At 41.0% G+C, this 16,857-nt stretch overlaps 5 protein-coding genes across 5 annotated transcripts in view; 4 read left to right on the top strand and 1 right to left on the bottom strand.

Moving 5' to 3' along the window:
* The window catches only part of LOC6587988, a 34,218-nt gene extending 27,524 nt beyond the window's left edge, over nt 1-6,694 (bottom strand). The window contains exon 1 of the mRNA XM_002012812.2: nt 6,094-6,694. The gene's annotated coding sequence lies outside the window, so the exon portion shown is untranslated. The remainder of the gene's footprint in view (nt 1-6,093) is intronic.
* Nucleotides 6,695-7,937: 1,243 nt separating this feature from the next.
* Nucleotides 7,938-8,593, top strand: LOC6588042. The gene is made up of 3 exons (XM_002012810.2): nt 7,938-8,003; nt 8,057-8,374; nt 8,429-8,593. Exons 1-3 carry the CDS (start codon nt 7,938-7,940, stop codon nt 8,591-8,593), a joined length of 549 nt encoding a protein of 182 aa, XP_002012846.2.
* Nucleotides 8,594-10,091: 1,498 nt separating this feature from the next.
* Nucleotides 10,092-10,673, top strand: LOC6588090. The gene is made up of 2 exons (XM_026984393.1): nt 10,092-10,454; nt 10,509-10,673. Exons 1-2 carry the CDS (start codon nt 10,092-10,094, stop codon nt 10,671-10,673), a joined length of 528 nt encoding a protein of 175 aa, XP_026840194.1.
* Nucleotides 10,674-12,396: 1,723 nt separating this feature from the next.
* LOC113564925 lies at nt 12,397-15,874 on the top strand. Its single transcript, XM_026984392.1, has 3 exons — nt 12,397-12,462; nt 15,337-15,654; nt 15,709-15,874. The coding sequence occupies exons 1-3, from the start codon at nt 12,397-12,399 to the stop codon at nt 15,871-15,873; spliced, it is 549 nt and encodes a 182-aa protein (XP_026840193.1). The 3' UTR covers nt 15,874.
* On the top strand, nt 12,471-13,052 carry LOC113567447. Its single transcript, XM_026995344.1, has 2 exons — nt 12,471-12,833; nt 12,888-13,052. Exons 1-2 carry the CDS (start codon nt 12,471-12,473, stop codon nt 13,050-13,052), a joined length of 528 nt encoding a protein of 175 aa, XP_026851145.1.
* Nucleotides 15,875-16,857: the final 983 nt, after the last annotated feature.

Here is a 16,857-nt window from a genome sequence, read left to right as displayed (position 1 = left end):
AAATTAATTCAATTAGCGGCAGGCAGCAGGCAGCAGGCAAGTGGCAAGCGGCGCCATCTGTGTTGTGCGATGAAGCAAGAACCTTTATGAAATTCAGGCAAAAAGGTGGCACACATAACCGAAGTGTGGCATACCCTAAGAGATTGAAGGAAAAAAGGCATGAAAGCAAATATTTTTTGTATCTTTATGTTGGATTTGTGGATTGATAGATCTAAGATCTGTAGAGGTAAGTTATAATATCTAAAGATAGTGAGGTTTGTGTCCAATTTCGGCAAGAAATCTTCACAATTTTGGCACTAATTGGTATTCAAATAGAGGCCCAGATCCAGGGCCCTCAGCCAGCTCTCGGCTTCCAAATACTCTCCCATTTTAGTGGCAAACTTCCCATGAAACCCTCTACCATAATCAGCTCGGACTGGCAGCTGTTTTTGGCCAAGTTAATTCGACAATTAACACCACTCCGCAGAGCAAAAAACCAAACCAAAACCAAAGCAATCAATGATTGTGAATTCTAGTAAAAAAAAAAACACAAAAACCTGTGGCACAAAACCTGATTGCGTTCGTTTAGTCATCGATTTTGTGGCGAAAATTATAATGAGCCACAAAGTCGTTGACAAGTTTTTTTTTCCTACCCTACCTCTCCGCCTTCTTCGCCATCTTTTGCTGCTTTGGCGGCTCTATTCCCAAAGTGTGAAACGACGATGAAATCATGCAGACACAGAGCCCCGAACCCGACTTGACCACAATTCAAGGCCATAAATACCAGACCAAAATTTGGTACGGCCATAAGCCGCAAGCTCCTCCCTTCCGGAGTGATTGGTAAACCGACTCACAATTGAAAGGGAAAATGCAGTTGCAGAAGACTTTACAAAAACCATTATGCAAGGCCTCAGAGATGCACTCATAAAGTGTTACCAAATGGAGCTTCAACTATTGACAGATCACCATTTTTCATAACTTTTGACAGTCGCCAGTCGCTGACGCATCGCTGACCTGACCCACATGGCGCATGGCTGTAGGGCCTCGGCCATTAGGCAGCAATTAAAGCTGGCCAAGATCGAGATTGGGATCGCGAGAATGTAGATTGAGATGGGACTTTGCTGTGGATCGTCAGGCATTTCACTCGAGAGTGGCGTTAGAAGCGTTTTACTGTTCTTCTTGATTGACACGGCCCCAGGGGTGGGGGGTAGGGGCAGTGGCAGTGGCAGTGGCAGCTGCTGATTGTATCTGTGCTGCTGCTGCTGGTCGCAACCTCATTTACAGTTGTGGCCGCTCTCCGATCTCAATGGGCTCTTTGTTGGCCGAGAGTGGACCGAGTATGGACCGAGGCTTTTCTTCCGCTTTCAACGGTTCATAATTGAAATTATAATTCAATTTGGTGCTGGTGCTGCTGCTGGTGCTGTTGCTGTTGCTGCCACTCTTTGCTTTTCAATTATTTTCCATGCACATTAGAAAATGTCTGCCGGTCCGGGAGAGTGAAAGATACAGATACAATTGGGCCTTGGATTGGCGTGCGCAGACGCTGCGCATGCGCAAATAAATTTTCAATTTGATTCGAGGATTGTGTGTGTTTTTTTTTCTTGTTTTTGGTTTTTCTTCATGCACATGCATTGCAGGAGGCGGTAAGGGGGCGAGTGAGAAAACCCACTCACACAATGCCGTGTCGCGTCTCCTCTGGCAATTAAGAACGCTTTCATTTTTCATTTTTTTCTTCTCATATATCGCACCTTCCCGACTCTTTCTCTTCCCAAATTACTTTTACTGAATATAATTGAAATGACATTAACACCCGTGAACCAGCATCAGATACAGATCCATCTTGATGGAGTTTTCTTGTTGTTGCATCAATATCCCATGTGATATATAAATATTTATCTGGCAAACAGATTCTCCAATTGAAAACGCTTCTCTCTTGCCGTTCTTTTTCCCCCCAAACCCAATGAAGAGGGTTTTTCCCTCTAAACCAAAAATAGAAATGGAAATGGCTTTCTGTCTGCCTACGAAATCAAGGCACTTGAGAATTTTCCCCATTTTCCAGCATAACAATAAATTGCAGACTGTCAAAAGAGCTTCCCGCCCCGTCCCCCCGCCCTGCCCCTCTGCTCACTGCTGATAAAGCAATAATGAGGGTCAGACCTCAAGTTTTTTCACAATTATTTACAATTTCCTATTGATTTGTTCCACTGCCTTTGGGGGGAAAGCTCTCCCTGGCTCTGCTTCAATTATTGGCCTTTATCAGTTAATTAGGGAGCCACTGCTTTGACCTCAGGTCAACTCTGATGTAAGGCGGACGCTCTGCAGCGCCTCAATTGTGGCTTTCGTTGCACGCGTTTTGCATGCGTTTAAAGTCGCTTACGCAAGAATCGCGCTCAGAGCTGCGCTTAGGTGCGGTTTCGTAGAAAGTGTCGCCTCGTCGCACCCCATACCCCACACCCCCTTTGACGACACATTTGTGGCATAAATTAAGCAATTTACTTTTATGACAATGCGTGGAATGTGTGTCCCAGAGGCAAACGAAAACAGAAGGCGAAAACAAATCATATTTTCAAGCTGTTTGCCATTTTTCCTGTTGTTTTCCTGCTGTGCGATGGCACAGGTGCCTGCCGGTGGGTTGGCCAGGTGGATTTTGGGTGGTTCAACACACTTTTGATTCATTTGCTGTCGCCGTGTCGATTGTTTTTTGAACACAATTAATTGTTATGCGTTTTTAATGCCCATCGCTGTCTTATATAAGTCGATACACACTGTACATATGTATGTACATATATGTATAGTAGATATATAACCACATGTTTGCATTGCACACTTAACAGTTTTGTTGCGTTTTCTGGCCTTTGTTTGAGCTTTACATTTTTTTTTAGCGTTAATTTCTTTTGGTTTTATTTTTCGAGTTTGGCAAAGAAAAAGAAAAACTTTCTCCCGGCCGCCGTCGCCTGTCGTGCCGCAAATGGCGAAGAGAGGGAGAGAGAGAGAGCAATAGAGAGGGAGGGCGGGAGGTAGAGGGAGAAACTGAATAACAAGATGATTTACTGTACGAAGTGATCATTGTTGGATCTCTTGAGTTATTGTTTATTTTTGTCAAAAAAAAGGTGTTGGAGAGGAAACGGAACTTTTCAAGATTCGGAAACGCATGGCATCCAGTCGTGACAGTGCGTATCATGACCATAGGGAGGGAGGGGCTTGGAGTATAGCGAGTATGAGTATTATATTGTGTATATATCATATTAGTATTATATACTTTTCATGTCTCCCTAATTAGTCAAAGAATTTTTGTTGGAAGCTGCCAAAATATTTAAAAGTAAGATTTACTCCCCATGTATATAATTATTCAAAGAATTTTTGTTGCAAGCCACCAAAATATTTTAAAATAAGACAAAAAAATATCTAATAAATATCCAGTTACCAATTAAATCAAGAAACTGATTTATATCTTGCATTAATGATCGATTTTATTTGGTGAAAGTATCTCTCTATTGTATATATACAAATGTTTCGAGTCATCGTTCAGTATTTTACTCATATCGGCGCGAGCGGGCGAGGCCAGTGAGCCGGGGGCTGGCCACAAAATAAATACGTTTCGCATAGATTTTTCCAGGAATATAACAAATATTCGCAGATCCATTACAGATCCACAAACCCTAAGCTCCGAGACAACTACAATCTTAGTCACGCTTCAAACCGATCACAATTAAAACTAGTAACTAAATCTTAATATTTTTAAAATTTTTTAAATTTCCTTAAAGCAAGGAGAAGCACTTTAATATCGCAAAATCTTTGGCGGTTGTTTATCTAGCGAACAAAAAGCAAAATATTATGATGATGATAAATCACCAACAACCGAGCAACAGATAAGAGACGGACCCCCTGTGAGACCTAGACCCAATGGCAGTCCCAGAGCTGCCATATCTCAACGCCCTCTTGACTTGTCTTTAATCAATCACGTTTCGCTTATCTCCAGCTCGGGCTCAGAAAAAAATAAAAATGAAAATATGAAGCTTGGGGAAAAGTATTGGAAAGAAAAGAAAAGAAAAAAACACTGACCACAGACAGAAAATAAATTACAGTCAAGGTTTAAGCCCGCCTCATTTCGATTATTATGCAAACAGCAATGGAGCTATACTCGGTACTCGGTAATACACAAACAGCAATTATAATATATATTTGGAAACAGCAACAACAACAACAGAAGTACACCAATGCGTGCCTTGAAAATGCCAAACGGTCGATGGAAAAGTGAAAAGTTGGAGTCCGGCTTTAATGTGCATAATTATTGTTCAGTTCAGTTGGGGCTTAATTTCTTTTGCCAGACTGCGTAACGGGGGCGGCCCTTCTCCACCCCCCCTCTGAGACCACCCTCTGCCTCTCGAATATGTACGTGCCGAAATGCATTTGTTTTAGCGTTGACAAACTTCTTGTTTGTTCGCTTGATTTGCTAATGCGGGAAAAGTCTCGCAAAAAATTGCATAAAACGACAAAAAAAAAATGGGGGAAAATAAAATGCTCATATTTGTGCCATTTGTTCGAACGAGTTTTTGTGAAAGTACGAATGCGAATAGTCTAGCGAATAGTTAATACAAATTTTACGGCCGGACAGACGCGTTGCACTCGATCGATGCCATGGGCTGGGCCTGAGTCTGCGTCTGCGTCTGAGTCTGAGTCTGCGTCTGAGCCTGGGCTGGAACACGTTTCACTCTGGCCATGCCATTTTTGTTTCATGCCTTGCCTCCTTTTACACTTTATTGACAATTTCTTTTAGTTGTTGTTGCCCGCGAACGTGCGTAGCTATTGTCGTTGTTGATGGTGGAAAACCACACCGAACCGCACAAAGATACAGATACATTAGCGCATGTGTGAAAACCGGCCATCGGCCACCGGCCACCGGCCAAGTTGTGGCTGTCAATCGTCGACGGTTTGCAATGAAATGCGAATTTCATTCATGGCAATTTCTGGAGAGTTACGTCTCGGTGACAGGCCCGGGGAAGGCGGTAGGGAGGGGGTCATCAGAAATCAGGTGCTCATAAATGAAGAAACCCATAAAAAGGCTTAACATCTTTCAAAGAGAAATACACTCCACATGGAACACCAATAAAATATGGCTAAATATAATTGTATCTACAATTTGTGATAGTTTTCTATTTCAACATTTCTTTCTTAAGAAAAATTTATCATAAAGGGGTTTATATTTTGCCAAACAAATTGTAGGCACTTTTCGCTTTTGAGTCATGCGGGTAATTCCCATTGGCCGTCCATTGATTCTTGAGTCACCTCGTATCGAAGTTTATCACTTGCCAGATCGGTCAGGGCTTGCATTACCTAATGCAGGTCGTGTTACTGATTTTGCATTCCTAAGACTTCCCAAGCCACATTGTATAACTGTAACCCAAAACGCATACAAAAATATTTTAACAAAAAAAACAAAGAAAAAGAAGTGGTCTTTCCGCTGCTTTGTTTAGACCAAGGAAAGTTGCAAAAAAATTTCCTAAATTAAGTATTTAAGTTGAGAAATATATATATTTATATATGTTAAAATTATCCGCTAGGTGTTTATGCAAACGAGCAGAAAATACCGAAATCCAAGCAAAAATTTCACAAAGTCAGCTACAACAAAATTCAGACGGGTAATAATTATCCAAAAGAAATTATGGCTGCCTTAGGTGTGTGTGTGTGTGTGTGAGTGTGTGTGTGTGCTGGTGAAATGCGAGACTGAGAAGCGACGCGGCAGAGAGCAAGTTTTAAGGTGCTAAAAGTTATGCAGCAGCAGATTATGAAATATGCCAGCGAAAGGAGGGCCCCGTCGCCTCCGACTTCGACTCCCGATCCGTTTAAGATATTTCATTGTGGCCTATACCCCCCTGGCACCGAGTGCCAGTGGAGTGTATAAGGCTGACTGCCATCGGATGGGAGCCTTTAGGGTATCCCATAGTCGAGGCTTGGCTCTCAGCATTCTTTCGACCTGGATCGGGATTGGCTTGGCCTATCCTATTGAACGCGTTGAGGTTTCAGCTCTGGCTGGTTAACTCGTTTGTTAGAAGCCACAACGAAAAAGCCAGAATGCCAAAGGCTCTTCTGCTCTTTCTTGTTGGTGTAACTTACACAGTGCTGCAGATTGTTGCTGCTGCTTCTCCTCCCTGCTGTTGCTGCGGTTTCAATTGACTGACAGGCGACGGGGGTGCGGTGTGCGGATGCGGGACAGGAATAGACGCGTTGCGTTCCGGTATCAATGTCGTTTCCCGTGCGTTTTCCAGTCTCGTCTCTGGTTTTTCTTTTTTTTTTTTGCGATGATTTAGCGTGAGTATTTTCTTTCGATTTTTGTTAGGCACTAAAAAAACTAGAGCTCTGAAGTAAACAATATCACTTGCTTCTTCTGTTATTTACTCAACATTATTTGCTTGTTAATTGGTTTCGTTGTTACTGAATTTTCGATATTCGGTCGAAAGGTACATATATCTTTCTTTTCTTTCGGGGTCGTTTAGAAAGTGGGTTAACACGAACAGGGCGCGCGTCTATGCAAATTATTGGTCACGGGCATAATTTACTTGATTCGATTTATTACTGCAAATTTCAACTTAATTCAACTTTGTAATCTGGCGTTGTTGCTGGAGACACTCTACACTATGTATATCTGTGTATTGTGGTTCGGATCTCCCACTCCGGGCGCTCTAATACAACTTGATCTTCCGCTTGGCACGTTTGCACTCCAACTCGTTTCGCTTGCGATTGTGAACGAGATCGGATATGTCAAGACACGATCGGGCATGGCACGATGCAGAAAATTCCACAGTACACAGCAAAAATTCCCACTGTACCACCCGACGGCTACGCCATGTTGCCCAACTCAACTCGCATGTTGCTATACTCATGTTGCAAACAAACCGGTTTCAGTGCTACCTATTCTTGGGTATGCACTTTGCAATGCCCTTTTTTATACCATATTTATACCATAACGTATCCCAAGGCATACTCATTGTCTCTCTCATATTAATTTTATCTCTACTATGAAATAATTAGTTTGTAGAGATTTAAAAACTTGTATACCATATTCCCGTATTTGTTCATCTAATACATGATTGTCTCACCTACTGGCTGAGAGAACAAACTTCTCATAAATTCTTTAGTATCTCCATTTTCAAGAGTATTCAAAATGTTGCCCAATTCTGGCTGCATGTTGCTGATCCATTCACAGTCTCCTTCAAACTGTACGACAGGGTATGTTGGGCCAAAAAGGTACACCTTCATTTTTATTCAATTTTTCATCGGTATTTCTCAAATATATCGCATTCAAATAAAATACCAATAGAGTGCTCTAAGCCGCTTTCAGGGCGCCACATTTAAATTTGTGAAAGAATTTAAATTGTGTATTTGTAAACAGTTTAAATATATTTATATGAAGTTTCGAACTTCTTCCGATGCTTCTGCTCCGATAACCTTACCGAAGCCTTCTTCTGAGCGCCCACCGGCAGTCCTTGGCCCGCAGCACCTGCACCCCATTCCAAGTTTATAGTTGCGGCGAGCGGAAGCTACAATCACGGCCTACAAAATATTGCCAGATGATCAAACGAACAAGTTGATATAAGCCTTCGATATGCCTGCCATTATTTAGGAAAGCCAAATCGACCCTTTGTTTATTTAGCCTACAGGATATTTAAGGAATTTAGAATTTACCTTTCCAACTGGGGATTATCTATTAAAGATTCAGTGGTACCTCGACAATTTGATACGAACGTTTGTTTCACACTCGTAGATGATCTCATGAAGTGTCAACGAACCAAGCCTGGATTGTGTCGTAGATCGGATATCTCTATAATTATAGTTCATTAGAGTTTAATCAGAGTTTAGAGTAATTCAAGCAATTAAACTCTCCCATGGGCAAATTAACATAGGATAAAATGACACGTTGGTGTCATTCAAATGTTATTGTGCCCTCAAGAGCAGGAGCAATGCGTTGCCAGCTGATTATCTGTGCGCTTCTCGGATTATTCCTAACATTCCACATTAATATAAACGTAAATATATGGATAATACTAGTCAAGTGGACAATATTGAACCAAGTTTTCAGGATGCCGTCGTCTTTAAATTTACAAACTTCGTCTGCGAGAGTTACAATCAATCCTGGTTCGTGTTCCACAACTATCGTCTGAAGGCCGTCAGTCGAAACAAAGTGCTCCTCAATATGAATGGGACGATACTACATCCGGTCAACAATGCATCACTTCGTGGCAGAATTTTCAAAAAGGCAAACGGCTATAAGCCTTGGCTCGTCGATATTTACTTGGATGTCTGTCAGTATATGAGAAAGCGGAATCAACCTATTGTTAATATAGTCCATGGGCTCTTCAAACAGTTTACCAACATTAACCACACATGCCCCTACGTGGTAAGGATATACGTGTAAGTCTTACCACTTGCAGATCTGAAAATATTTTTGCAGGGTCCACAGATTGTCAAGGATTTTTATCTAAGACCTGAGCTACTGCGTGTTCCCATGCCAACAGGGGATTATTTATTGGCGATTCAGTGGTACTTCGATAAGAAGCTGCAGTTTGATACGAACGTTAGTTTTACATTCGTGGAGGATCTAATGAAGAGCAAATAGTGGGAATCAGTGTTAGACGTTCCCTGAAAATCAACAGATACATAGAACAGTAGAAAATGTATTGTACCGATTCGTCAAATATATGTATTGGCTAATCCGTGTTATTCGATTTATCGGTGCATGAAACGAAGGGGAAATAGCAACGGAAATTGAAAACGGAAACGGTTCTGATGGAACGGAAACCATTGGGATGCGGTCCACGCTGATCGTCTGTGTTCTTTTCGGATTGTTCCTAGCATCAAACTTTAGCTACAACCTTCATATTTGAGAATGGAACTATTAAGCCGCATTAAAATTTATTTTCTATTATATAATGTCGTCCTGAGATAATTTAAACATACTGGTTTTTGGATAACTTGGATATTTATCAACATTTATTGACTCATTATGCTGCAAAATATATCAATCTATCTTTATATAAAAGAAATTCGTGTTAGTTAAACTATTTATAACCCAAGATTTGCTGAACCGATGCCGTGACCAAATCTTTACCGACAAAACCGTAATTCAAGAAGGATAGGAAATATGGCGAATGAAACTATTGAAGAAAAACAACAAATTGCACAAGAAGAGATTTATCAAGAGCTGATTTGAATCGAGCAGCGATTCGATACAATTGCAGCACTTATTGATGGTTGCATCCTAGCTTTTTCATTGGGCCAATGGACGTTGTTGCGAATATTGTGGCATTGAATTTTCCGGAGAAACGGCCAGATTGTTCTGAAGAACTCAATTTACTAGAAAACGATACACATTGGGATACGGCAATCGAGGAAGCTATTATCTCTTATTTAGACATGCTCGAACCCATCGACATCGAACCCATCTAACCCGTGGCACAAATACAAGGATAATATTTCAGAAGATATTTTACATCAAAATCGTGTAAGTTCCCGAAATCCCGATCTTGAAACGAATGAGGAGATACAAAATCAATCTTTACTATTGATCGAGGACATGTGTTACCTCATATGCGGTAGTTTATTAGTCAGGTTAGGAATTCTAGCGCCCATTTTATTCGAGAATTGGAACGGGAACGTGAATATGATCATCAGGAACTGATTTTATCAGTTCAAACAAATGTACGCCTGTTGAATCCCCAACAAAAGGAAGTTTATGATACAATAATAAAGGCAATTGATGATGGAAATGGTGGTTTATATTTAGCCAATGTTCGTATGAGATCCAATATTGCGATTGAATACTTCTTACTTCTTTTGGAATAGCAGCCACATTGTTAAAATGATAACGTACTTCGATAAGAAGCCACAATTGTGCAGGAGATCGGATATCTTTATAGCTCCAGTTTATTAGTGTTCAATCAGCGTTTAGAGTAATTAAACTCTATCATGCGTAAATGGACGAAGCATAAAACAACACGTTCGTGTCATTCAAATGTTATTGTGCCCTCAAGAGCAGGAACAATGCGTTGCCAGCTGATTATCTGTGCGCTTCTCGGATTATTCCTAACATTCCACATTAATATAAACGTAAATATATGGATAATACTAGTAAAGTGGACAATATTGAACCAAGTTTTCAGGATGCCGTCGTCTTCAAGTTTACAAACTTCGTCTGCGAGAGTTACAATCAATCCTGGTTCGTGTTCCACAACTATCGTCTGAAGGCCGTCAGTCGAAACAAAGTGCTCCTCAATATGAATGGTACGGCACTACATCCGGTCAACAATATTTCAATTCATGTCAGAATGTTAAAAAAGGCAAACGGCTACAAGCCCTGGCTTTTCGATATTTATTTTGATGGCTGTCAGTATTTTTTCAAGCGGAATCAACCTTTTGTTAATATAGTCTATGGGCTCCTCAAAGAGTTTACTAACATAAACCACTCATGCCCCTACGTGGTAAGATTATACGTCTATGTCTAACCACTTGTACATCTGAAATTTATATTGCAGGGTCCACAGATTATCAAGGACTTTTATCTAAGACCTGAGCTACTGCGTCTTCCCTTTCCAACAGGGGATTATTTATTGGCGCTTCAGTGGTACTTCGATAAGAAGCTACAGTTTGATACGAACGTTAGTTTTACATTCGTGGAAGATTTAATGAAGAGAAATTAGTGGGAATCACCTGAATACAGATTCAGTGGATCCCTGAAAACAACAGTAGAAAATGTATTGTACCGATTAATCAAATATATGTATGGGCTAATCCGTGATATTTGACTGATCGGTGTATGAAACGAAAGGGAAATAGCAACGGAAATTGAAAAGGGAAACGGTTAGGATGCAACGTAAACCTTTCGGATGCGGTCCACGCTGAGCGTCTGTGTTCTTTTCGGATTGTTCCTAGCATCAAACTTCAGCTACCACCTCTATATTTGAGATTGGAACTATTACGCCGCGATAAAAAGTATTCTCTATAATACATACAATTTTCTCCGGAAGTAATTTGAGCAAACTGAGTTTTGAATAATTTTCAACATTTATTGCTTTCATTCATGCGGCAAAATATATATTTTGTTATTGAGCTCCTACAGAGAGCGTGCTGTGAGAGCTCTCGGCCGAGTATGTCAAGTGTGTAAAAGGGGAAGGATGGCAACCCTGACCTTCTTGATCAGCATCAAGAGGTGAGTCGATATAGCCTTTCTGTCTGTCAATCTTCAAAGACGCAAAGCGGAAGCGTGAACCATAGCCGACACACGGGGATTTCTGCTTTAGTAGCCATCGAAAATGTCCCTACGCGAATGGAATGTTCAGGGCGGTAGATTCAGTCCAGCTCCAGATATGCAAGTAGACATCCCTCATCTTTGTCTCTCAACCATTTGAACCCAGCAAGGCAATATGCTCCTATGCATACATGAGCTAGACAATAGATAATTTAAGACCATTTGGATGAGAGATATTAGATAAGAGGATTGAAATGTCTTAAGAGCTATTGACGGCTGCTGCTTCGAACATACTCCCCCCGTTAAGAAACCAACGCCTTTAACAGGATCCTCAACGGGAAGGACGGTTTCAAGAGTGGTTCCAGTTGGTATCCACAGAATGACAACTCGCACAGCCCCACCATCTCCAGCGAGGGCTACTTCAGCCAATTTTCGTCCTTGATACTGACGACGGCTTTGACCTGGATAGAGGGTCTTGATGTACGCCTTTTCACTCCAAAGCTTCCGAGAGATCTGCTGGGCACAGGTGACTCGTTGCCAACGATTAAGTCAATTGGAGCTAAGACCCGTAACTTCAGACTCAGGAAACTCCATCAGCGGACGACCAATTACAAAATTTCCTGGAGTAAAGACGCCAAGATCTTCAGGGTTTCCTGAAATTGAGATAAGGGAACGAGCATCGAAAACTTTCCACTTTTCCTTTCCACCACAACTGTTGCCATCCGGCCTACAATATATAGCCAGATCTTCAGAAGAACAAATGGATGTATGTAAGCCTTGGATGAATGAGTATTTTGGAAAGCCAAATCGACCATTTGATTACATAGCCTAGGGGTTATTTAAAGAATTTAGAAACTTTAACCTTTCGTGTTCGTATCTGGTAAGATAGCCGAGTACTTTCCATTTCAGTTCACTTTTGTAAGAATTTCTAGCTGAGTTCCCTTTCCAACTGGCGATTATCTATTGAAGATTCAGTGGTGGCTCGATAAAAAGCCACAAAGGCGAAATTAAAGCAAGACTGGATTGTGCAGGAGATCGGATATCTCTATAATTATAGTCTATTAGTGTTCAATCAGCGTTTAGAGTAATTAAACTCTATCATGCGTAAATGGACGAAGCATAAAACAACACGTTAGTGTCATTCAAATATTATTGTGCCCTCAAGAGCAGGAACAATGCGTTGCCAGCTGATGATCTGTGCGGTTCTCGGATTATTCCTAACTTTCCACATCAAAATTAACGTAAATATATGGATAATACTAGTAAAGTGGACAATATTGAACCAAGTTTTCAGGATGCCGTCGTCTTTAAATTTACAAACATCGTCTGCGAGAGTTACAACCAATCCTGGTTCGTGTTCCACAACTATCGTCTGAAGGCCGTCGGTCGAAACAAAGTGCTCCTCAATGTTAATGGGACGATACTACATCCGGTCAACAATGCATCAATTCGTGGCAGAATTTTTAAAAAGGCAAACGGCTATAAGCCTTGGCTCTTCGATATTTACTTTGATGCCTGTCAGTATTTTCTAAAGCGGAATCAACCTGTTGTTAATATAGTTTATAGGCTCTTCAAAGAGTTCACTAGCCTGAACCACTCTTGTCCCTACGTGGTAAGGTTATTCGTCTATGTCTAACCACTTGTACATCTGAAATTTATATTGCAGGGTCCACAGTTTGTCAAGGACCTTTATCTAAGACATGAGCTACTGGGTATTCCCATGCCAACAGGGGATTATTTATTGGCGATTCAGTGGTACTTCGATAAGAAGCTACAGTTTGACACGAACGTTAGTTTTACATTCGTGGAGGATCTAATGAAGAGAAATTAGTGGGAATCACTGTTAGACGTTCCCTAAAAATCAACAGATACATAGAACAGTAGAAAATGTGTTGTACCGATTAATTAAATATATGTGTGGTCTAATGTTAGGATGCAACGTAAACTTTTGGGATGCGGTCCACGCTGATCGTCTGTGTTCTTTTCGGATTGTTCCTAGCATCAAACTTCAGCTACAACCTCTATATTTGAGATTGGAACTATTACGGCGCGATAAAAAGTATTCTCTATAATACATACAATTTTCTCCGGAAGTAATTTAAGCCAACTGAGTTGTGGCATTTATTCATGCGGCAAAATATATATTTTGATATAGGGTACTCAAATAGTATAGAGGTATCTCAGATTCGTATAGATGTCCACACATATGTATATACATATATGCAATGACTGCATCTTACAAGTGGCGATGCAATTACTGCACCGTCAAGTGGCCCGTGTGACACCAGCAGCGGGCTGTTACGCGCGGATCCCAGGCAAAACGCAGCCCTCCTCCCACCCACGCGCGGTGCGTAGCCGAACCAAACGCGTACATGCAGGAATGACTAATATTCGAGGAAAATTAGCAGTACACTTACTAAGAAACTAAGCATGCACTCAAAATACAAATACCAATACGACTACAATTACTAGAAATTACTAGAAAGGTGTGTGAGGATTAGTATCTTAATGAGAGGAAGAGAAGAAGAGTCGTGGTGTACTTTGTACTGAGGGAACCATACACAGGAGCCGAATTCTAAAATCGCACAAACTAGCGAGATATAGAGAGTCTTTGTCGTCAAGTCCTTTGAACACCTCTTTATAAACCCAAGCCCATGGTCTTATTTACCATGGTAGAAATGTTTTCAGAAAACTTTAGCTTGCCGTCTTATAGAACACCAAGATCATCCACCAGGGTAATTCTCTCAAGAGAACCACCACATAGGGTATATGGAGCCAACAAGGGGCTAGATTGAAAATTAAAAGATCAAGAGGTTGAGCGGTAACCCTAAAAGGTCAAGTTTATGCGCTAGAAGGGAATGGTTTGCAGAGTCGAACTGTAAAAAAATTCGAGGAAATTGATCGCCGCCTTATAAATCCATGCTGAGTTTGCGATATAAGTGACTTGCAGAGATTTTGCGAGTGCGGAGTTAAAACCTTCTCAAACATTCTGGGAATAGCGGATAACTTTGCTATATCTCTGTAATTTTTTGCTTCAGAATTGCTACCTTTTTTATGGAGAGGAATTATAAACGATTCCTTCCAGATTTGGGGGAAGCAAGAAGAATCAATGGACAGGTGAAAAGTTTAAGCAAGGGTCCACACAGTGCCTCGGCGCAGTACCAGAGTAAACAACCTGTAACCCCGTCTGGACCCGGTAAAAGCACCGGCTTAACTAGTCGAAGATCATGAAGTAAAGAACATTCATTTAACAAGGGACTGAAAATGCCGTTCGACCTCGGTAAACCGTATGGGTACGGATGACCAGAGTAGCTTTCCTCAGAATAGGTCGTCTGGAAAAATTGGTCAAAAAGATCGGCAATCGCCTGATCATTATATGCCGACGTGTTAAGAAATGATAGCGAGGATGTTTAGGGTCCTGAGAAAAACGTATCCTGCATTGACATAGGTACTTCTTATAGCATCGAGCATTAAGAACTGAAAAGTTTGACCCAGCAGTTACATAGTGCGAGTGAGAAGTAGGAGAACTAACTTCTTGAAATTTTTTATAAAGTTTGATTCTAAGTTTTTTATACGGGATAATTCTTTGTTAAACCAAGGGGGCTTTCCAGATCTAATCGGACAAAAAAGCGGGGCCTAAGAACTAAAAAAATTTTAAATGGAACAAGAGAGGATCTGGTGTATTCTCCTCATCTATGCTATTGAGCTCCTGCAGAAAGCGTGGTGTGAGAGCGAAGAGCCCAGTATATCAAGTGTGTAAAAGGGGAAGGATGGCAACCCTGGTCATTCTGACAGCTAGTCAGAATTGAAGAGAAGAACGACACACATGTGATTTAGAAGAAGAAGATGTGCTATCTTTATAACTACAGTTTATTAGTGTTCAATCAGCGTTTAGAGTAATTTAAGCAATTTAACTCTACCATGCATAAAATAACACAGCATAAAATAACACGTTCGTGTCATTCAAATGTTATTGTGCCCTCAAGAGCAGGAACAATGCGTTGCCAGCTGATGATCTGTGCGGTTCTCGGATTATTCCTAACATTCCACATCAAAATTAACGTAAATACATGGATAATACTAGAAAAGTGGACAATATTAAACCAAGTTTTCAGGATGCCGTCGTCTTCAAGTTTACAAACTTCGTCTGCGAGAGTTACAACCAATCCTGGTTCGTGTTCCACAACTATCGTCTGAAGGCCGTCAGTCGCAACAAAGTGCTTCTCAATATGAATGGTACGGTACTACATCCGGTCCACAATATTTCAATTCATGTCAGAATGTTAAAAAAGGCAAACGGCTACAAGCCTTGGCTCTTCGATATTTACTTTGATGCCTGTCAGTACTTGATAAAACGGAATCAACCTTTTGTTAAGATAGTCTATGGGCTCTTCAAAGAGTTTACTAACATAAACCACTCATGCCCCTACGTGGTAAGATTATACGTCTATGTATAACCACTTGTACATCTGAAATGTATATTGCAGGGTCCACAGATTGTCAAGGACTTTTATCTAAGACCTGAGCTACTGCGTCTTCCCTTTCCAACAGGGGATTATTTATTGGCGCTTCAGTGGTACTTCGATAAGAAGCTACAGTTTGATACGAACGTTAGTTTTACATTCGTGGAAGATTTAATGAAGAGAAATTAGTGGGAATCACCTGAATACAGATTCAGTGGATTCCTGAAAACAACAGTAGCAAATGTATTGTACCGATTAATCAAATATATGTATGGGCTAATCCGTGATATTTGACTGAACGCTGTATGAAACGAAAGGGAAATAGCAACGGAAATTGAAAAGGGAAACGGTTAGGATGCAACGTAAACCTTTCGCATGCGGTCCACGCTGAGCGTCTGTGTTCTTTTCGGATTGTTCCTGGCATCCAACTTCAGCTACAACCTCTATATTTGAGATTGGAACTATTACGGCGCGATAAAAAGTATTCTCTATAATACATACAATTTTCTCCGGAAGTAATTTAAGCCAACTGAGTTGTGGCATTTATTCATGCGGCAAAATATATATTTTGATATAGGGTACTCAAATAGTATAGAGGTATCTCAGATTCGTATAGATGTCCACACATATGTATATACATATATGCAATGACTGCATCTTACAAGTGGCGATGCAATTACTGCACCGTCAAGTGGCCCGTGTGACACCAGCAGCGGGCTGTTACGCGCGGATCCCAGGCAAAACGCAGCCCTCCTCCCACCCACGCGCGGTGCGTAGCCGAACCAAACGCGTACATGCAGGAATGACTAATATTCGAGGAAAATTAGCAGTACACTTACTAAGAAACTAAGCATGCACTCAAAATACAAATACCAATACGACTACAATTACTAGAAATTACTAGAAAGGTGTGTGAGGATTAGTATCTTAATGAGAGGAAGAGAAGAAGAGTCGTGGTGTACTTTGTACTGAGGGAACCATACACAGGAGCCGAATTCTAAAATCGCACAAACTAGCGAGATATAGAGAGTCTTTGTCGTCAAGTCCTTTGAACACCTCTTTATAAACCCAAGCCCATGGTCTTATTTACCATGGTAGAAATGTTTTCAGAAAACTTTAGCTTGCCGTCTTATAGAACACCAAGATCATCCACCATCTTTGGTAAACCAAGGG

The sequence above is a fragment of the Drosophila persimilis genome, unplaced genomic scaffold (genome assembly GCF_003286085.1).
Source record: "Drosophila persimilis strain 14011-0111.01,24,50 unplaced genomic scaffold, DperRS2 tig00000000-arrow-pilon, whole genome shotgun sequence".
NCBI classification, from domain to species: Eukaryota; Metazoa; Arthropoda; class Insecta; order Diptera; family Drosophilidae; genus Drosophila; species Drosophila persimilis.
The sequence above is the reverse complement of the archived record's forward strand: the minus strand, read 5'-3'. Positions and strand labels throughout refer to the sequence as shown.